The 22,489-nt window shown below is 40.7% G+C and overlaps 1 protein-coding gene across 2 annotated transcripts in view; it reads right to left on the bottom strand.

Moving 5' to 3' along the window:
• The window catches only part of EPHA4 (EPH receptor A4), a 157,856-nt gene that overhangs the window by 74,725 nt on the left and 60,642 nt on the right, over nucleotides 1-22,489 (bottom strand). For both annotated transcript variants that reach the window (XM_002712496.6, XM_008259229.5), the window contains exon 4: nucleotides 9,250-9,405. In XM_002712496.6, the coding sequence (XP_002712542.1) occupies nucleotides 9,250-9,405 (156 nt within the window). The remainder of the gene's footprint in view (nucleotides 1-9,249; nucleotides 9,406-22,489) is intronic.

Here is a 22,489-nt window from a genome sequence, read left to right as displayed (position 1 = left end):
CGGTGAGTTAGCTGTAAAACCCTTCCACCTTTCAGCTAAGCTTTTGTTGTTCATCTCTCTCCAGCTGAAAGACAGGTTATAAGGCCAAGTAAACGGTTGGGATGTCTACGTTTTGAGTCTGAAACAAAGCCCATGCTTCCCCCTGACAGTTGTATATGTTGCCACCACTAATTGCTTTCTCCCAGCCCTTGCTGCTGTGGGTTAGTTTACATAAAGACTGCTATTCAGGGACACCTCTTCTGAGATATATGAACAGTGCATAACCTTTTATCACAGCAGTTTATGTGTCTTAACAATGAATGCAGCCAATGCTGAGCTGTCCATTATTAAAAAAAAAAGAACCATTTGGATGCATCAATCACTTGGTGCTGTCATGAAATATTCTTGGTTTCCTATAGAGGTTAACTCCTTGCTAAGGTTTTGCCATCACTAACTTTCTGTTGTATCTATTTTCCCATTCACCTATCTAGGAATCTTTTGTCTTTTAGTTGCTGGACTAACAAGGGGGATTAGTCTCTTTCTATTAAGGTGTCTAGTTATGGCTGCAGTACTTTATAAAACAAATTCTCAGTTTAACAAGGGGAAACAACAATACTAAAAATCAAAAAAAGCATGATTGGCCATTTCAATTTAGAATTATCTATCCTATACATTAATATCTCTTGCAAAGCACCTTTTTTGTACCTTATTTAATCCCTGTAATAAAATCTGACAAAAGTATTTATTACCCATAGCAATCTGATGACCAAAGGTAAGTTAAGCAACTCATTCAATTTAATATAGTCAATATGTTCAAGGCTATGTTCAAAAGCCCTCACTCCAAGGCTAAAGACAAATGATTTTAAAACTATATTGTAACATGCCTATGGATTCTTTATTGGAACGAGGTGGGCATTTCATTCTTATTTTCTCAATTTGCCCCGAAGTTACATTGCTCCTGGTTCCTTGCCCTTCAAGATTAGTATCACTTGAATGATGCTCTTGTCTTAGCTGGGTTATCCTTTGTGCCTGCTTCCTTCCTTTCATGCAACACAGTAGTCAGGAGTTTATACTAAAGGTTCTTTCCCAGGGTTCTTTTCACAGGAGGGGAGGGGTGGAGCAATTATATCTCTATAATGGGACTGTTCCCCCAGCTCACCTTCTGATGGGTTTTGATAGAATGTGGACCAAGAATGAACTATGAAAGAAAAATCAACATGCTGATAGCAAAGAAGATACCCAGTTGTCACCCCAGGGGATCTCAGAAAACTGTATAATTGACTCTGCTTCATAGAAGCATGCTGTGAGTAACCAGTGTATGACTTCCATGAATAGTGTCAAAATGCCATCCAGAGATGACAGGACTTGTCTGGTGACAAGCCACTCTTAATTATTCATGGTGGTAGAAAAATAGTAATAACCTGGCCAAGTGGCATGGGCAGTTGATTTAAGCCTTTCACTGCAGCATACGCTAGTGTTCCTTAAACAGTGAATCCACAATGGACAGTCTTGGGCTGATAAACTGAAAAGTAGAATGGAGAGAAAAGGGAAAGCTAAAACAGCCTATTTTTTAAAACTCCATGAAGTTATAGCTGACTTTTGTGAAGTATTGTGAAGCTTTAAAAATTTTGCAAAGCAAATGGCAGGTGATCAGCATGGAATCCAACTAGCGCCTTCCAGCAAGTAAACCTGGTGCTCTTTTCTCCTGCATCCTTAATGATAAGCAAAAATCATGAATTGGTTCTCTCGGGATGTTTTATTCCAATGGTTAAAATGCTGAAGGGTGATCCAAAAGGAAGAGACAAGGATGTGGATTACTCACTAGCTAATGTCAGGCCTTGAACTATTGAGATCTAACTGAAGAAACAACTAGAAAAGAAATGGGTTGGAGGCTGCTTCCAAATCATCAAAATGTCTTCAGTTGCTTTGATTAGTTTGCATGGGCCAGGGATAGACACATTAGCTGGCTTATCAACTGGCTGAGAGGCAGTGAGACCACATGTTCGGAACTGAAAACCAACCACATAATCTGGCAATGGGGATTGGGTGTCTCAATTTGAGTTTTTGTCCTATGACAAATGGAATGCACTATGAAACTACAGCACTACATCACAAATTTGATAAATGACATGAAATAAATTCCTGTGGAAATCTTGGATTTAAGATTTTTCATAAAAATATGTTCATAAAAATGACTGATTGCGTAGAAGAGTCAGAGATCAACCCAAGTATTTTCTGAAAAGCTTTCATTAATGACACGTTGGTAACCTTGGGCTTTTGTTCTCACGCTTCTACTAACTAGTCCTTCACTAAAGCTAACTGTACCCTCGTTGACTTATTCCATGGAATAAACCTCACTCTGATCATTATATTATTAGTTACTTGCAGCTAAAAAGCAAAAAGAAATATGCTGTTGGGTGGAAAAAAATAGTTTACTTGAAACTGAAGGCTGCCTTTTATCCTATGGTTTATACATCAAAGCCTCACTCTAGACAACCCTCTCCAAATCCCTTAGCCAGACTGTTAAGCATGTAAATCTTTGGGGTAGAGAATTAAACTGAACATCAGGGGCACCTTCAAGAGGTTGTTTGAAAATGAATGTGAGATTCCCAATATTAAAGCACTTTAAAAAAAAGGAAAGAAAGAAAAAGAGAAAGAGTCACTTTCTTCTCCTGACCTTGGAAACAAGTAAGGACGATGTTATTTTAATTTGCATTCAAATTTGAACAACACAGTCACACAGCACCAGTGGGATTGACGTTGGGTTTGCACTGAAGATTGCTCATCATTTCATTATGGCTCATTATGTTGATAACTGTCAGAAGGCATTAGGAGCGAGGACTTTGAGTAATAGAAGTGAAATGGTGATTTTAAAACAATACACTTTCTGGAGGAAATAGAGCGGTGCACTAAATTCAATTAGAAAAGGCAAATGTAAAGGCAAAGTAAGTGATGTTTGCTGTTTGGAGCTTGGCTATTTCAATTTCTTGATAACCTAAACCTGCAGAAAGCATTTTCAAATCAGGACCTTTCGTCATAGATCTTGGTAAATTCGCCCTCATTAGCTCTAAGCTCTTCCAGTATAAATTGTCTTAAAAGCTGCAATTTTGGAATATTTTAGGCCACATGTAAGTATCAATCAATCACTCTTTGTTTGTTTGGCACAGCTGACTGAATTATTCAAGGCCGTTTACTTACAGATTGGTGAAGGCCCTTCAAGTCGGCAATCTCAAATAATAATCTCTCATTTACAGAGCGCTCCCAATCACAAGGCTCTAATAAGTTTCATCAAACAAGTTAAATAAGGAGCACCCAAAAGCACAAGGACAGATTTCCAACTGAAACACACGGAAAAGCACTCTGGTAATGGTGCTCAGAAGGAAAGGTGCAAAATAACAAATTAGATATTTTTTCTAGGTATACAAATCCAATTTACTACCTTTATAATGCATTTTTCTAGCATATTTTGAAACACAATAGGTGTTGGAAAGCTACCTTAACTATAACTTTGGCTCAGTCTCCCCATGGGGACAAAAAAGACATTTCTGACTCCAATCATTAAACAAGCATCTAAATGACTCAGGCAATCAAAAGTCTCCCTGCACAGGCATGCAGTGGCCCCTCCCAATACCACTGATTGACAGACTGCACTACAAACTGAAAGGAACGAGATCTGGATGGGGAGGGGGCCAGTTACCTGCAGAGTTAAAGGATATCAATTCCACTAATAAAGATCACATCAAAATTCATGCTGCGAAATGATTCACAAAATCAACATTCCTTTATCAGTTTAAAGAGCATCTTTGTGTGCGTAAAAGCAATGGAGTCTGTCCTACTCACAATGTTGTCAGAAAACTCTGTTAGCTTTCTTGACTTTTTGTTGGTAGTCAACCTACACATTTACTTGGCCTAAATGGGTTACCAAAACCCAAACAAGGAACACAGAGCAGAAACATTCTACCATGTGTACAACTGGTTATGTGATGCCAAAACAAGTTTACTTTTTTCCATATAGGAGACAAAGTATCCAATTTCTATAATGGGAGAATGTTCAGAATCCTTGAAATACCTTTAGAAGAAGTCACTACTGACCTGAAAGTAGCAGATACAGAGAGGACCTCCAGTCTCCTTCCATCTACTGCACAACAAGTCTAAACCGTTGCTAACCGAAAGAGGATCCAACCAGCAATTTATTTCAGTATCACCTTGGGAACTTGTTAGAACTGCAGAACTTCAAGCCTGGCCTCTGCCCTGTGAACTGATCTCCAGGTGATCTCCACGTGACTTCTACGCACATTGATGTTTAAGAGGCACTGTTCTAAAACTCCCTGTTCTAAACAGGTATGAGTTGTTTTCTTGGAAACCTTCAGAAGATGCTTTCGTTGAAATCTCTCTCAGTACCTCTCATGGCCGTCACGTATGCTAACCTAACCAAGACTCCATCAAAAATCTTCTCAAAGTTAAACTTTACTTACTATAAATTCTCTTAAGTCCACCAGCAGTGCAGATGGTGTACACTTCCCAGGCATCTCCTTCGAAATTAGCCAATGCTACTTGTATTCACCTGGCCTAATCGTTCTCCAAGTGAACAAAAACCTGATTTTACAAGCCAGTGGAGCAGAGTCTCTCTTTGGCTAGAAGAATGAGTCTCAGATAGTGTGTTTTATTTCTTCATTAGTGTGCCGTCACAGTGAGCGATCACTAAATGCAGGGTTGCATAAGAATGCTGGGGTTAAAGACAGCATAATGAACAAAGAGGGTGCCTGATTATCATGGCTGTCAGCACAAGGGAATTGGGTTTGTCACCTGGCTTAACCAACTGGTAAGAACTGATTAGAAGCTGGAATCAGTTTGAAAGGATCCCTGATGTTTATGTTCCTTTCCATCCTCACATCTTGTCAAGAGAATCCGATAAAGCAGGGGGAGGGGTGCCAGAAGGAGGGTTACTCTGTGGGGTATCTGAGCAAGAGCTTCTTCCCGAGATTCCCACTGTCTTCTCTACTGAAATGTCTACCACAGCAGTGGCCAACAGAGCTTTCCGTGATGACAGAAACGTCTATGGCTGTGCTTTCTAGAAAGGTCACCACCAGCCACATGTGGCCAGGGAGCTCTTGAAAAGTGACAAATGTAAATAAGGAACTGAATTTTTGACTTAATGTCAATGACTCTAAGTTTAAATAGCCCCATGGGCCTAACAGTTACTGCAGTGGACAATGCAGTTCCACTAATTCAACAGCATGGGAGAAATCCAGAGGCAGAGGAAGAGGCTTAGAAGTAGATTCTAATTCTGCTTCCTAACTTACTAGTATCTATTAACAAAGTATGGCCGACCCCCTGGTTATCCCTATTTCAAAAGGTGTCTTAAATTTATATAGTTAACATTTATGTCGAAACAGTCAGAGAGAGAGAGAGAAGAGGAGAGATGGAGAACTTAAAAATTCAACCGTGCGAAAAAGTCATCTCAATACAGACTGTACAACGAAATTAAGGGACAACTTTTGAAATACAAGCTGCGTATCCTGATTTGAAAATACAAAATCTGAAATGCTCCAAAATCCAAAATGTTTTGAGCACAGCCGACATGACACCACAAAGTGGCAAGATCCACACTATGAAATTTTGCTTCATGCGCAAAACTATTACAATGTGCAGAATTACCTTCAGGCTATATGCATAAGATGTATAAGAAACATAAATGAATTTTGTGCTTAGACTTAGGTCCCACCCTCAAGATATCTCACTCTGTATACGTGAATATTCCAAAATCAGAAAATTCTGAAATCTGAAAGATCTGATTCTAAGCATTTTGGATAAGGAATGTTCAACTTTTACTGATGCTTGAGCAGTACTCCAGAGATCTTGGGGTGCTGTGTGGCTACTGAGAGATTTAATTGTGCAGCCAAGGTTGACAACCACAAATAGACAGACAATGACATACAATGGCAATCTGGAGGTAGTTTGGGGAAGAAAGTGACAAGCTCGAGATAAAGGAGGAAAAGAACAACGTTTACTGGCTCCCTAGTACAGGTGAGATCCTCGCAAGTATTCTCTTGTTTGATTCTTAAAACAACCCCATAGGTAGGTAGTGAGAATTCCTTTTTGCAGATCAGGAAAATGATCGTAGGAAAGTTAAACACGCTCTCAACCTCGCAAGCTTGGTTCCTGGTTAGAGACAAGGTTGTCTGACTGGCAGGTCTGTGATATTGCCATCAGTACTTTGCTTCATTTCAACAGAGAAGCACTGGGTGTCAAGTCAGTGGGTTGTAATAACCTCTAAAGTAATGCACAAGACCTTGAAACAGTAAAGTGTGGGAGAAGCAGTTCTCAGAGCAAGAGGAAAAAGATCACTTTTTGCATTGGTATTTTCAAGCAGCTTTACTCAGTGACCCAAAAAGCCACCAGTGTTCCTCCCATAACTTTGCTGAGAAAAATCTCAGAAAAATGCAAAACTTATTTTAATTTTAAACTTTCTGGTCATCTACATACACTTAATATTTTCTTTTATTTATTTGCATCCTCAGGACAAAGCTAACAATGTATACTTACAGAAACACAAGAAACACCATTTAAGTGTTAAGCATATGGCAAATGCTCCTTCAACACAGGTGTATAGAAATCATTGGAGGGTCCCAAAACTTGCAAGAAGCAAAATTTAGGAACTGCATGAATGGCACAAAACCCTCTAAAATGCTAGACAACTGTAAGAATCATGAGACAGAAAAGTACCCAGGAGAAAGAGCCAGGCCCCACAGCCATTCAAAAAAAAAAAATGAACTTCATGACATTCATAACAAAACCAAACCTCAACCAAATGAAATCTTTAACTGTGTGCAAAGTAAGTAGTAGACTACAAGATGCAAATAGAGGACAGTTATTCAAATATCAGACCAGAGCATTTCCCCTTGAATTTGCTGTTGTGTCCTAAATCCCATAACTAGAGTTGTTGGTAATGGTGTGGATAGAGTTGGGAAACCTTACTAAACTATTCACCCAAAATGCAACACAGCATAAAAATATTTAGACTGGGACACAAAAAAGCTGAGACTTGAGCAAGTCAAACAAAAGTGGCCAGAGAAAAGAAAGAGAAGAAAATAAAGAAACGCTGGACTATTTACAGTTACACCAAAGACTGGCTTTATTTTTGTTTTTTAATGCTTACCTGTTTATTTTCATCTAATTAAAAGGCAGACCAACAAAGAAAGAGAGAGAGAGTGAGATACCTTTCCTCTGCTGGTTCACTCCAAATGCCCACAATAGCCAGAGTTGAGCCAAGCTGAAGTCAGGAGCCCAGAACTCCATCTGGGTCTCCTGTGTGGGTGGGTGTCAGGGGCCCAAGCACTTGAGCCTTTGTCTGCTGCCTCCGAGGATATGATGGAAGGAAGCTGGATGGAAAGCAGAGGAGCCGGAATAGGAACCAGCACTGTGATATGGGATGCGGGTGTCCCAAGTGGCAGCTTAACCCATTGACCCTGACCCTAATACCTTAACTCTGGAAGTTTATGCTTGGCCTGGCAGAATATACAACAGAGCCCTCCAGTAAGCAGAAACTATGTGAGTCTTAGGTTGACTGCTCTGTAACCCGGATGGGGTGTGGTCCAGTCATGTTCCTTCACACCTCTGAGCTTGCACTTACCTTGCCTATAAAATGAAGATAATTCCTACCTTACAGATTCATTATAGTGTGAACCATGTGATAAGGTCTATTGAAAGTACCTAATATACTGCCTGGGTGTAATTATAAAATCATCATTTTTATTACCATTACTGTTGTCTCTTGTTATAAAAGAAACGAGGTTATAGCAATTTTATTACAAATTTGGGTTGGACCTGCAGTCTCACTGCTCTTTGTGAGGTGGCTGGTTATTGTGCTACACAATTGTCTCACAGCAGCCTCAACCACTTAAAAACCAGGAAAAAAAAAAAAAAACTTTCATTTTCCATGATATTGGGATGGCTAAAATGAAATTATAGTACTTAGAAAACAAAACAACAACAACCATAGTAGTAAAGCTATGTAGTATCAAGTAGCATCATTTTATCCATTTTACATAGCATGAAAATAACTTGAGGCTACTGAAAACCAACAGTCATGGAGAACACACAGGTTCCCTAATCTGGAAATTCAAATCCAAAACGGTCAAAAATCCAAAACGGTCAAAAATCCAAAACTTTTTGAAGCACTGACATGATGCCACAAGTAGAAATTTCAATATTTAACCTCATGTGACAATCAGTCAAAATGAAAGTACACTAAAATATTGTATAACATTACCTCCAGGCTATATGTATAAAGCATATATGAACATACAGGAATATTGTATTTAGACTTGGATCCCATCCCCCAGATTATGTATTTGCAGATAGTCCAAAGCCAGAAAAAAAATCTGAAATCCAAAACACTTCTGATGCCATGCATTTCAGATAAGGAAGTCTCAACATTTACTTTTAGTCCATTTTACAGAGGAGGAAACAGAGACTTAAAAGGCTCAGCAGTCTCAGCCACTGAACAGAGAGCTGATAAACAAACTGAAAGTCTTTGGAAGGTGTGTGGGCCCCCTCGCCTAAGGGACACACACAGGTAGAACGTCAGGGCCCATGTTCCTTGTCCTGGTGAATGTCATAGCCACTGTGGGCTTGTGATGCCCAGAGAAAACACAAAAGGGACAGGAATGCCTGGAACATTGTCCATATAAAGTATGAGAAGAGATTTCTCTACCCCTTCAAACCAAGCTTGCCGGCCCCATCCATTCATTAACCCGGCATTTATTAAGTGCCTATCATTAAGCAAGCATTTATTAGGTTCCAGGCCTCAGTGTTATGAACACAAAACTATGAGGAAAGAAGGAAGACGTGTAATGACAATACAAGCAATGATCTCAGTGCACACGGAGCTGCGCCTTTTACACACTGAAACCACATTCTCAAACCCTGCCCTATACCTGCTCCTCCTGCATCTGTCAAGCTTCCCTGAGTCCTCGATGTAATGGTAAAACCATTTATAAATTTCAGCCTCAGCTCTAATTACACTGTCAGACAAACCCTGAATATTCCATGTCTGCTGCACAAAGTAGTCTGTTGGCAGCTGTGTCTTGAAGGCACAAACAGGGACAAGACCCTTTCTTTTCATATGCATTCCTCTGCTATGATTGAGAAGAGATGCATGTCTGATTTAATTTGCCCTCCCCCCACACACCTCCATCACGGTAGTACCCTGCTAGGTGGTAATGAAAGCTGTCGGCATCACAGAAACAAGAGAAGCACACCACTTACGGGTGCAGGGCATGGAGGCAGCATCATTGTCGGCTCTGAAAAAGCCTCGATCACAGGTGCACGAGGTGGCGCCTTCCCAGACAGAGTAGCTGTGGGGTGGACACTTGGCACAGGTGGCATCCGTGGAGAGAGCCTTGTAGTATCCGATTTTGCAAGCTACAGGGAAGAAGAAAAAAAAATTAAAACACTGTGAATGCAGCAAAGCAAAATGTGAAGGTACTTCCTTGGTTCAAATAAAGGGAGACTTTTGCTAATCATCAGTGATCCATGTGGCCGGCTTTGCAGATCAGCAACCCAAAACACTGGCTGATCAAAGTCACTCTTTAAGGATCATGAATATTCCGGATCAGGAGACAGACAACCTAGGGCAGGGATTTTTCTTGGAACTTGTGGCATCAAATAAAATCACAACTACAGTTTACTGCACGCCTTTCTACATGCCAGATCCGCTTCCTATGCATCATGTCATTTAATCATTACAGCACGCCTTTTCCTTAGGCATACTAGCATCTTTCCATGAGACATGAGGAATTCTAGTTTTGAGCACTTAATTACTAGGGCAAGACCGTGCATCTGGTGAGTGTCAGCAACCAGCTCTGAACCCCAAGTGTCCTGCAGCCAAAGCCTCTTAGGCACATGCAATGGAATCTGAGAGCAGGCATGGTCTCTAGCCAATCAGTTGGAGGTGTGTCCAAGTGCTAACAAAAAATTGGTTGGTGATTATTTCCTAATTACAGCTACAGAGAGGACCAAATCGAAAGAGCAACAAATGCGATGAAGTATAAAAGGCCAGGAGTTTATAAGACATGGGTCACAATTTCAGGGACAAGTAATTAAAAACTACTGACTATAAATTCTGGACTATAACATGCTAAAATTTTTTTAGATGTACAAAGAGATATTTTGTGTTTATTTTCAAGTCAATAAACACTCCGTTTTTCCCTCTCCCTCTGTTTTTTCCGCACCCCTCTCCTGCAATGCACACACCTCCCCAAGAGGCTGATGCACAGAACACGGGTCATATAGTTCTTCACGCACCTGACATGCTTTCCATGATCTCACCTTCATAAACATCGCATTGACACTCAGGACTACTTTTACTAATGTGGAAAGACTCAATAATTCCATGCAACCTCATAATAAAAAAATAATTAATACGATTTTACTTCCCCTCTTTTTTTCCCCTCTTCTATACCCATCATGATCACCTCCCAAATCTGTCTCAATCTGAAATAAAAATTGACTAACACTATCCACAGAGGCAAGGCCGTTAAAAATAAAGTTATTGCATTACACCAGAGGTTTCAAAAAACTGTCAGCTACACACACTCTTGGCGTCATTGTTCACTCTCTGTTCTCTCCATTTATCATATCCTAGGATGTGATATACTATCAAAACCACCAGCTGGGATAAAGACCCATCAAACATTTCCCGTTGGCCTGATCACCAAAAGTGATCAACCATGCTAGCAATCCAGCAGGTCTTACAGAAATCGGTAGATAAAGAGATTCACAAAACCGCTTGGTTCTCTGAGGAGATATGGTAACAGTGTCTCTGCTGTTTCTTATCCATGGAGCATACATATGGCTTCCACTTGAAGCCTGCTCCTTGCTCTGGCATATCCTGTTGGCATTTTCTTAATCAGGCTCTTGTAATGGCCAGAGGAAAGGGAGTTTAGCAGGAGCTCAGAAAGGCACAGTTACTTCACTCTTATTAACTAAAGTTGTTTATGGAATTTCCTTTAACGAGTCAAAACTTTATGATGTGTGGAGCACCGACAATAAAAGCACTCAGAGATCAATCTCTCCCTTATTTGCTTTCGTCTTTCACTGGACCAGAGCATCTTAGAAAAACAAATCGCTCCAATGACTGAGATTTATGTGTCTTGAGTTTACACATATCGCATAATTAGATAAGGTTCAACTTGCAAGGTGCATTTTGGTCATGCTTAAGATGGCCCTAGGGTTTCGATTAAAATCAGAAGCCTGGGTTTTGGCAGGAAGAAGCACAAAGGGTCAAGCCTGTTCTTCCCACATCAAAAGCAATGAGTCCCTGCACACAGTTGCAAATCCACTGGGTCCCGTCTGTCGCTCAGTCAGTCGCATTCAGAACAAGCCACTTGGGGCATCTTGTGTTGCTGCCAAGAAGACACAAATGGCTTTTATTTATTTTTTTCTGAGAAAACTCTGCATGGTCCTGACTGATTCTTGCACACCTCGATTTTATCAACCATCAAAATCTAAAAACTCACAGTGAGAACTGAAGAACTATGGCAACAAAAATTGGCCAGTGACGAATCATCGTCAGGTGAAAACAGCATAATCAAAATACTTGTAAGGAAAAAAAGGGCATTGCTATTTCCTCAACTTCTAATCTGATAAGACTACTTACTTCCACTTCAAAAACTGAACTCACAAAAATCAAAACGGAGGATGTCATTTCCAATTTGTTAAAGCAGAAATTTTTGTATGTATATTCGAGGAGGCTTTAAAAGGTTCACGGGAAGAGGGAATTAAAAGATAACGCAACTTTTTAATTTACTTCCTGAAGTCCCCTCATAGTATATAAACTTAAAGAAAAAAATGAATGTGTAAGCTTACATTTTTTCTATTTTTCCTCAAAGCAGGTACTACTATATTAACAAGAATAAATGTCCATGAATTCATATGGGCATTAGAGTTTAATATCAATTTGGAAAATTGAAGGCTGCTATTCTTTAAACATGCTATTTTTACCCTCTTTTCCTCTTGCTTTTCCAAGCACAAGCAGGAAATACAAAATTGTCATTGTGCTATTCTCGGCAACCCTTGCTACCCTTAACACATTCTTTTGTCTTCAACTACATTAAGACCATGTTATTAATATTTCAGGATTCTTAGAAAGGCTCTCTCAAAATACAGCAGTGGCTTTTCATGCACACAGCCATTTTGCTGCCTACATTCAAAATGACCTACTAAATTGATGGTTCAGTACATTTTTTCACTCAGTGTGGTTCACAGCCTTCCAGCCTTCGGTGCATGGATGTGTAAGTACATCCTGCATTTACTCGCCACTTACCTGCATCTGAAATTTGTCAGTATCTTTTTCATTCTAAACAATATCCCTGTGAAAGATGCACATGGCATAATGAGCATCGGCACGGCGTTCTCTCTCATCATTCTCTTTTGGGTAAGAATTATGACACTTTATTTTTGAATACAAAGGACTGTGTGTGCCAGTCTAAAGTGCATCCTCCGGAAACATCTCTCTCCTGCTCTTTTCCCAGCAAAGCTTCAATAGACGGGGTTTGGCCTGAATGCTTCTTTACTTGGCCTTCTGATCATGCCATTGTGGAAAAGTGTACATGAAAAAGTGTACATAGTTTACATTGTGAAAAAGTTAGTTCACATTCGTACTGAACTTAGATTTTGCCTGAATTAGTTCTTTTTGTTGACTTTCAGGACTTTAAGTAAAAGACAGAGGAGGAGGGCATGCAGAAAACGAGAGTAACTCCTTTCACTGGCTCACTCACTACCCTAACAATAGGGCATTTAACAGAGAGTTTCTGGGCCAGGAGTTCGGCATAGCGGTTAAGTCTCTAATTGAGTCCCAGCTCCTCTGCATTTAATCCAGCATTCCTGGTAATGCGTCCCCTGAAAAGCAGCAGCTATTGATTCAAACACTGGGGTCCCTCTCACCTACATGAGACCTGGATGGAGTTCTTGGTTCCTGGCATGGGTTGGCCTGGTCCCACCTGCTGGGAGCATTTAGGGTGGTGAACCAGCGGATGGAGTACCTGTCTTTGTCTGTCTTTCAAATAAAAAATAAGGCAAGGTTTCCTTGTAAATTTTAATCATTCATTTGTATTCAGTTCTAATTACTTTTGATTAAAAACAAAAGTGTTTTTAAAGGTAATGCAGTATCTTTTGAATTTCTTTTCTGCAATACACTGTGTACATGAGGATGCAAAATCCAATTAAATGAGTTGATTTTTCCTACTCTTAAAAATATCTGATTGTCTGTTTTATAGTTCATTTTTTTTTTTTTTTTTTTTTTTTTTTTTTTTTTGACAGGCAGAGTGGACAGTGAGAGAGAGACAGAGAGAGAAAGGTCTTCCTTTTGCCGTTGGTTCACCCTCCAATGGCCGCCGCTGCAGCCGGCGCACCGCGCTGATCTCGGCAGGAGCCAGGAGCCAGGTGCTTTTCCTGGTCTCCCATGGGGTGCAGGGCCCAAGCACCTGGGCCATCCTCCACTGCACTCCCTGGCCATAGCAGAGAGCTGGCCTGGAAGAGGGGCAACCGGGACAGAATCCGGCGCCCCAACCGGGACTAGAACCCGGTGTGCCGGCGCTGCAAGGTGGAGGATTAGCCTATTGAGCCACGGCGCCGGCCCTATAGTTCATTTTTAAACAAATTTAGTTTGTAGAAGTAGCTAATAACAGCAAATGCAATAACAAATATCCAGAAACCAGGGATTATTTATTGTGTATACATTCATTTTTTCATTTAATTCTCAATAAACCTTATGCTTGAGGTATTAATACTATTCCCATTTTGCAGATGAAGAAACTGAGGGTTTTAAGTAACTTGTTCAAGACAATATCAAGCATCTAACTCCAGTGCTTATGTTCTTTTAAAAGTTTGTATGTGGTTTTGTAGGATTAGGAATGACTTTCAGCAAAAATACGACTTAGGAATAGATGTAAGAGTAGGGAAGTAGGGAGGTCCCAAGTTCTATTTACCCCGCTTCATCTCATTGCTGCCTTCATCTGTCCTACTTTGCTCCTGGGATCCAATTTCCAGTTTAAGTCCTTCCAGAGCTATGCATTCAGTAAATTGACAACTCATGTTACAAGAGGCTATAGAGCCCTCAGAACATGGCTGGTCCACGTGGAAACCAGCTTATAAGTGTAAAATACACACCAGATTTCAAAGTCTTAAAGAAATAAAATGTCTCTCACTAATTTTTATATTGTTTACATTTTAAAACAATAATATTTAAATACAGAATTAAGTTGTATGATTAAATTTAATTTTATCTCTTAAAAATATTTGTCAGTGTGACTGATTTCTTTTTTATTATTATTATTATTTTTATTTATTTATTTGACAGGCAGAGTTAGACAATGAGAGAGAGACAGACAGAAAGGTCTTCCTTCCTTTGGTTCACCCCCTAAATGGCCGCCATGGCTGGCGCTGCACCGATCTGAAGCCAGGAGCCAGGTGCTTCTTCCTAGTCTCCCATGCAGGTGCAGGGGCCGAAGCACTTGGGCCATCTTCCACTGCCCTCTCGGGCCACAGCAGAGAGTTGGACTGGAAGAGGGGCAACTGGGCCTAGAACCCGGCGCTCACATGGGATGCCGGTGCTGCAGGCGAAGGATTAACCTAGTGAGCCACGGTGCAGGCCCTGTGACTACTGGTTTCTATCAGGCAGTGCTGCACTAGAGACTAGGGCACTACATCCTGTGTGTGTGCATACGTACAGTCACGAGCTCTCTCGCAAAAGCAGAGCACTGCATATGATGAAGGGCGTATCACATTCATCCAAGGACCTTTGTTCCAAAACCTATCCCACTCAGAGAATCTGATAGACTTCGTTACACTCTGCTTTCCGTCAGCTAGCTACTTTGAAAGATCTAATTTGGACTAAAGTACCAACAAATAGACATTAATGGAGGGTTAAAAATTACCTGCTCAGGTAATGATTTAACACTTTAATATGGAGTCTCCTGAAGGTCAAAGTGAAATTCTAACAGTGATGCTCTAGGGGAATTTAAACCATTTATGCAGAACGGTCCCCAAGGAATGTTGGCTCAGGAAGACCAGTAGGTCTCTCCAACTTTATCATGTGGACTTGATTTTAGGCACATACTTCCAAATGGATTTGGCAGGAATCTCTGTCTTTTGTGTACTGGAAACACACTACATGCAGTACACTGAGGAGTACTAGAACTAGCAAGGCTACTTAATGGGAGCCAGTGTTGTGGCACAATAGGTTCATGTAACACCTGCATCCCTTATGAGCATGGGTTCCAGTCCTGACTGCTCCACATCTGATCCAGCTCCCTGCTAATGTGCCTTGGAAAATAGTGGAAGATGCCTAACATATCTGGGTCCCTGCCACCCACATGTGAGACCCTGATGGAGTTCCACGCTCCTGACCTCTCAGCCTGGACCAGCCCCAGTTGTTGCAGTCATTTGAGGGATTATCAGTGAATAGAGCTCTCTCTCTCTCTCTCTTTCTCTCTCTCTCCCTCCCCTCTCTCTGTAACTCTGCCTTTCAAATAAATAAGTCTTTTTAAAAAGATACTTAATGATCATCATGAAATCATTTCTCTGATTAATTATTCACTTGTTAGACAATTTAGTATATTAATAATGTAGGAAGAAACAATAGCAAAACTGTCTGTTTCAAGTTTTTGTAAACATGTGCACATGTGCGAGCCACAGTCACCCCTGAGGAAGCTGTGAACATTAGCCAACTAATTCCCTTGAGTTCAGATGGGGAAACTGAGGCAAAGAGGTTTGCTTTTGTTTTTCTAGCCCAGCAAATGTGGTTTAATCTTATGTGCTAGAGACCTCTCCTTACTTTCAAATCTACAGGGTGAAGACAGACAATTGCGCAGGAAGATGGAGCTCTGTTATTGGGTCCATCTGAGACTATTACACTCACACATAGCAAAACATGGCCAATCCCTGGCATATTCATATTGCCAGAATCACCTGCACTCCACAATGTGCTTTATGACCCTGGTGCTGAGACTAATCAACATCTGCATAGCTGAAGGAAGCTTTCAGATCACTACGTACAGGCATCCATAAAGACCTCTGAGAAGAGCCAGATAGTAAATAGGTTTTGCAGGCCAAGAGTGTGGGGCCAAGGATACCACAAAGGCATTTATGTAATAAGATGAAGAACAAATTTCCACAAAGTATTTTAGCAATGAAACTCAAAATTTCATAGTAATAATTAAGTACTTTTTAAAAATACAGATTTACAGAGGAGAATGGATTCTTTATTAGAGCGATAACATGTTACTTACTTGTGGTTCAAAGAACATGTTTCCTACCTCTCATTTAATTTGCAAATGTCATCTATAAAAATACGTTCTTAGCTCTCATATCGTACAAAAACTGGTGGCCAGCTGGAGTGGTGCTGGGGGCCACACTTTGCTGATTACTGATCTATTCAGACATAGGGAAATGTGTATAAAGTGTATCATGAAAAAAATGCATGAATTTAAGAAAATTTTGCACCAAAATAAATGATACATTTTTAAAATTTTTATTCATTTAAAAGGGACAGGGACACACACACACACACACACACACACAGATCTTCCATCTGTTAATTCAATTCCCCCAAATGGCTGCAATGGCCATGGCTGGCCCAAGAAGAAGCAAAGATCCTGGAACTCCCTCTGGTCCCCAAATGCATACAAGGGGCCTAAGTACTTAGACCATCATCTGCTGTCTTCCCAGGCACATTAGCAGGGAATTGGACCAAAAACAAAGCAGCCAGGATTCAAACTGTTGCTTACATGGGATGCCAGTATTGCCACAAAGTTGCCCCATGAAATTATCTTTTTTTGTTTTAAAGGAGAGGGAGGGACAGAGACAGGAAGATCTTCCATCTAGTAATTCACTCCCCAAATGGCCACAATGGCTAGGGCTGGGCCAGCCAGGAACCCAGGAGCCCAGCAAAAGCCAGAAGACAGGAGCTTCCTCCAGGTCCCCGTCGTGAGTACAGGGACCCAAGGACTTGGGCCATCCTCCACTGTGCTCCCAGGCACACCATCAGGGAACGGATCAGAAGTGGAGCATCTGGGACTTGAACCAGCGTCCACATGGGACTCTGACATCACAGGTGGCAGCCTCACCTGTTAAAATGCCACCCGCATAAGTTAGCTTTTATTTCCACTTTCCACAGATTTGTTAAAATACTAGTATTCACTGTCAAGATGAATGACTTGCCCACAGATTCTTTGTGGATTTGCAACAATCAAGTCACTCTACAATGCCTCCTGAGTGCTGAAATGACAAAGTTTAATAAACAGCACTTTATTTTTAAGTCTTGTTGCTAAAGATTTGCCAGTTCTCACTGAAAACACTGATTTTGTTTGGTACTATTACTAGTAAAATCACTTTTAAATTTCTTTTCTTTTTTGATTAAATGATGTAGCCTGATTTGAGGGATACTGTTATCCTATTTGGGGGACTTCTCTTTGAGTCACTTCAGATTTGTGCAATGATGCATAATAATGAGCATTGTTTGAGAGTTCTTAGTTGAGAATCCTGAGCTTGAGCTGTTTTCAACTATGAAATAAACAGACGACACTGGATTTTGGTTTCTGAGCCACTGAATTCACGAACAACCACAGAAGCAGTCAAAATGCTTTGCATTTGTGGCTCCTGTAGATGGAGCAACCTTCACCTTCCCTCTGTGGACAATGGTTCACTCTCAGTTTCATCCAAGTCAGGGATATGCATAAGCAGAGAAGTATTCAAGAGTTTTGAAAGGTATCACTGGGGCCGGAGTTGTGCTGCAGGTTAAGCCACCGCCTGTAATGCTGGCTTCCCATAATGGACTGGTTCAGGTCCCAGCTGCTCCATTAATGATCCAGCTCCCTGCTAATGTGCCTGGAAAAGAGGGTCCAAGTGTTCGGGCCCCTGCACCTATGTGGGGGACCCAGAAGCTTGGGCTCCTGGCCCTGCTGGCCCAGCACTGGCCATTGCAGCCATTTGGGGAGTGAACCAGTGGATGGACGATTCTCTCTCTCTCTCTCCACGAATAGTTTAGGATGCAAACTTTCTCTTTCTTCAAGCCACAGTTCTATTCTATTTTCTACCCTCCATCTCCTTGCATTATTTTCCCTCTCTCCCAGGAGTGGCTTTCAGAACACCAGACAAGGAGGGAAAAGACAGAGGGGGGAAAAAAAAAACTATGTTGAAAATTGTCTTGCCCTTTCAAGAGCAGAATGAAGCATAATCCCATCATTAGGTGGGTGATTCTGAAAGGTCGCATGAAGATGGTTTTCACATAAAATACAGCAAGTCCTCTAGAAGTAAATTCAAAGCTTTCTAAATTTAAATTAATTCCATAAAAATTATTGAGCACAAACCAAAGAATGTAATAAGGTAGTTAAATATTATTTCCCATCTCGTCTTTAAACTAGATCATCTCATTATTTGGGAGCTATTTCTCTTAGGTGAATTCGGAGGGAGTGAACTTAAACAGTATAAGCTGCAAAGCAGACAACATTCAACTAAACACTAAAGAGAAGCAAATTCATTAGTACACTCAGCACACGCATAAGGCCCAATTCTATCGTCAACCTAGCAGTTAACACACCCATGGCCCATATTACAGTGCTGGGTTCCATTTCTGGCTCTGGCTCCTGACTTCAGTTTTCCACCAATGCAGACTTTGAGAGGCTGTGGTGATGGGTCAAGTAATTAAGTCCCTGCCACCCCTGTGGGAGACCTAGATTGCATTCCTTACTTCCTGCTTGTGCCATGGCCCATATTGCAGGCTACTGGGAAGTGGACCTGGGGATGAGAGCTTTGTCCACCTGTCTCTTTCTCTTTAACAAATAATATAGTTTTTGTTTTGTTTTCTTTTAGTTTTCATTTATAACAAAGCAGCCCTGCTTCATGTATATGTAGAGGTAAACAAATGAAGACTACTAGCTCCAATCTGGGCCAGGAAGCCCAGGTTTCCTACCCATCAGGGCTCCACACAAAGGCAATTAGGCTGCTAGATTTACATGGAAGTGACTGATAGGACAAGGGATGCTCTCCAGCAATTTCAAAAAAGATACAGTGCATTCTGTCCTAAAGCCCAGAAGTTGCTACTGGGTTTGACAAAAGCAGAGTTAACAATTTTTACTTAGTTTGGTCATTGCAGTTTTCTCTAAGTGGGTGCTATTATGAATTTGTATAAATCACATGGAATCATTTCAGTATGATAAAAAATGGCAATCTAAAAAAAAGAAGAAAACACAGCAACCTGCAATTATAATAATTTGTAAACGTATTTTTGTCAAACAAAGGTCCTTTATTTCTACTGTGACCCTTTTCTACTTCCCTCCTCTTAGTTCACTGAATATTTACTGTATCAGGAAAACAAATAATGGATTTAAATATTGCCTTGAAAAACAATTAATTTAGGGAAGAGTTCTAATCCCTAAAGCTTTATAGTTTTGGGGGTGCTTTTTTCCGTCATACAAGAATTCCACATAATAATGATCATGACATTCTTTGGTAAACTTGGAGATTAAAGAGAGAGTAACTTGATCTGTTTGCAATTTATTGAACCTACTGAAAGCATACATTTGATCACAGTGAGCAGAACTTAAATGATTGACTCAATAATAGTGTTTGAAGGTCACAAAAATGATATAAACTTATCTGTCTAATATGTTGACGTTTATTTCAGGAAAAGAGAGAGAAGGAGCTGAAAGTCACAGATGACCACAATGTAAAGACAAATCAAGAAAACCAAATGCTTTAAAAAGAGCTCCACGCAAAATCATGTTAAAACAACAACCACCACAAATCCCTGCTTGAATTTGAATTTAAAATTACTGAAAGTATCAAAAAATACTTTTGAAAGACTAGAATAACTGCTGTCATATAAACTATCCATCCTCACCACTGACAGCGCATCAATCACAGCCAGGAACATGCAAACCAGGAGCCATTAACACGGAGCTTGATTACCCATGACATTTCAGCGGACCAGGCTTTTCTGATGAGTTGCTATTGTCTTCTTCAACCTTTGATGCCGGGGCTATATAAAGAGGAGCGGCTCATTACGTAACCCCTGATTACAAACAACAGGTCAGAGTGCTGAATAAAGGAAGCAGCTGTTCCTTTCTTCTTCTATGCCGTGCACTAACCCATCTGAATTTCATATGTGGGTCTATGTGGATTAGCACTATTATATAAAAGTTGCACCCTGTACTAGGTCTGTGCATGTATTAATTCACTGGGCCATTCATGTTCTAGCAAACATTTATTAAGCCATTAGAAAATAACAGTAATAGTAATAATGCCGGTGACTGCCTTGAGCACAACCTGAGAGCCAAGAGGCTGGGAATATGAAGCTCCTATCTCCAGAAGGAAGCAGATCACTGCAACTCTGCCCCTGTGGAGGGGCTCTCAGGCAGAGGAGCCTGCAGGCTTGTTGGGAGACCCACCCTATGCACTCACCCCAGGTTGTCTGCTTGTAGAAGAAACGAGGGGGGAAAAATCTAAAAAAAAAAAAGTGACCCCTGAGTATCACCTGAGCAGAATAAAAAGGTTTAGCCAGGAAGCTAGTGGAACCCAGAAGAAACTAAAATAATGTTTTATGATTATCAACCAGGAGCAAATCACTCTGGTGGGCACTGTTGATAATGATCAAACAGATGCAGACAAGGACCCTCGTTTTAGGGCATTCATAACCCCAGTGAAGACAGAAGTGGCTCCCTCATTAACTTCAAGTATTACCTATACTTGCTCAGGTTCCTCAATTTACTTAAAACTAGAGGCTGCAAGGAAACACTTGGGAAAGAAATATGGTCTGAAGCCAGGGCCAGAGCAAGAGAAACACGTGTTAAATAATTATTTGATTAGCTCCGACAGTGTGCTAGTCATTGTCATCCAAAGGACTTTATAGCCTGAGTTGTCAGGAATCATGATTTATGCAGCTGAAATGACTGGAGTAATAACTGCTCAGTGAACCTCTTTTTTGTTATGTAGATGGGGTCCTGAGATCTCAAAAAAGATTAAGAAAACATATATATTTGTATGTCAGTTTATACTTCAGAAATGCATATTTGTCATATTTACTTTTTTAAACTTCCTAATTGCATGACTAAATGGTTTAAAAATAAACTCCCCAAAGCTCCCCAAAATCTATGGTTAAAAAAAAGAAAAAGAAGGAGAAGTAGAAGCAGCAGAAGCATTAAAGGACGGAATTCCCCAGCGTTATTAGCAATGCATTATGATCCTCTGCCAGAGTTTGGATCATGGAGTCCTTCGTAGTTTACTTTCTAAAAACTAGTACATTGAGAATCTTTTGAAAGGATTTAAAAATTCTGAGTACACATAATAAAAAGTGATTTATGTTTAACAGATATGATCAGGTTAAACATCTGGTTTTGGTATTGCATGTAGCAGATTAATGACTTTATATAACTATCTGCCAACATTTACCATTATATGTGTTTGACTATTCCAACTTTGCTATGTCTGAGGAGAATAAAATGAAAACTCTCCAAGAGTTCCCTGAAGAGACCTAGTCTAGACCAAGTGAAATTTATGGGGAATTTGCACTGTTTGTCTGTTTTTGTGTGGTACAGAATCAGCCCAAGGGATTGTAGCAAAGACCAACAGGCCAAACTTGGGACACCATTAACAATCCTGCTATTAGACAAAATAGTGCTAGTACCAGTCAACCCTCTGCCTTTGACTCAGTTACAGTCCAGCAAGCTGGGGGTGGGGGAGGGGAGGGAGCAGGGGGAAAGGTGAAAATATATTGAAGGCCTTCTGAACTCATCGTTATGCAGTGTGACAGCAAGAGTTCCCACCTGGACAAGGATAAACTTGCAACCTGTCACAGCTCACCTGGGAGATTTCCATAAGAACCAATGCACCAAAGGGAAGGGAAGGGAGGTACGCTTTGCCTCAGAGCACAGGACAGTTTCCTTGCTTTCATTTGATGCCCTCTTGGAGAGGGCCAAGGGCTGTCCCCTAGGTTCTCCTTACTGTAGAGCAAGTCAGTCTGGTCCCACCCTCGGGGGCTCTGGGAGGTTCTGTGGAGAATGCTTTGGCAGCCTAGGCATCCTCTGTCATCACTCTGAATTCATGGGAAAGGGCAAGATGCCAAAAGTGCTTGCAGGTGAATTCTTTGTCCCTTTCAAGTACATCTGACTTACACTGATGACTTAAAAGTGTGTTTATCTTTTGTTGGGAAGGATTATTAGTTGGGTCAGTAAATCTTTCCCAGGTATAAATTATAAATCGCAAAAGGGTTGCGAGGCAGAAAGAGAAATATCAAATCATAATCTGTGTGCAACTCATCTCAAATATTAAACTCAAGCAACTGGGATGAAAATGGATGATAAGAACCCAAAGTGTTGGGTTCTGAAGGAAGAAAAACTGGAACAATTGCCCATTGTAAAATATGGAAGGGTCAGAAGCCAGAGTAGACCCGTTTAAAGAAAGCAGGAGAGCAAATCAGGATTATTATCAAACACCAAAGAAAGGGGTATCA

Source organism: Oryctolagus cuniculus, chromosome 3, assembly GCF_051225735.1.
Source record: "Oryctolagus cuniculus isolate XC-2025 breed Fujian yellow rabbit chromosome 3, ASM5122573v1, whole genome shotgun sequence".
In the NCBI taxonomy this organism is placed as follows: Eukaryota; Metazoa; Chordata; class Mammalia; order Lagomorpha; family Leporidae; genus Oryctolagus; species Oryctolagus cuniculus.
This window is presented reverse-complemented; position numbering and strand designations above follow the sequence as displayed.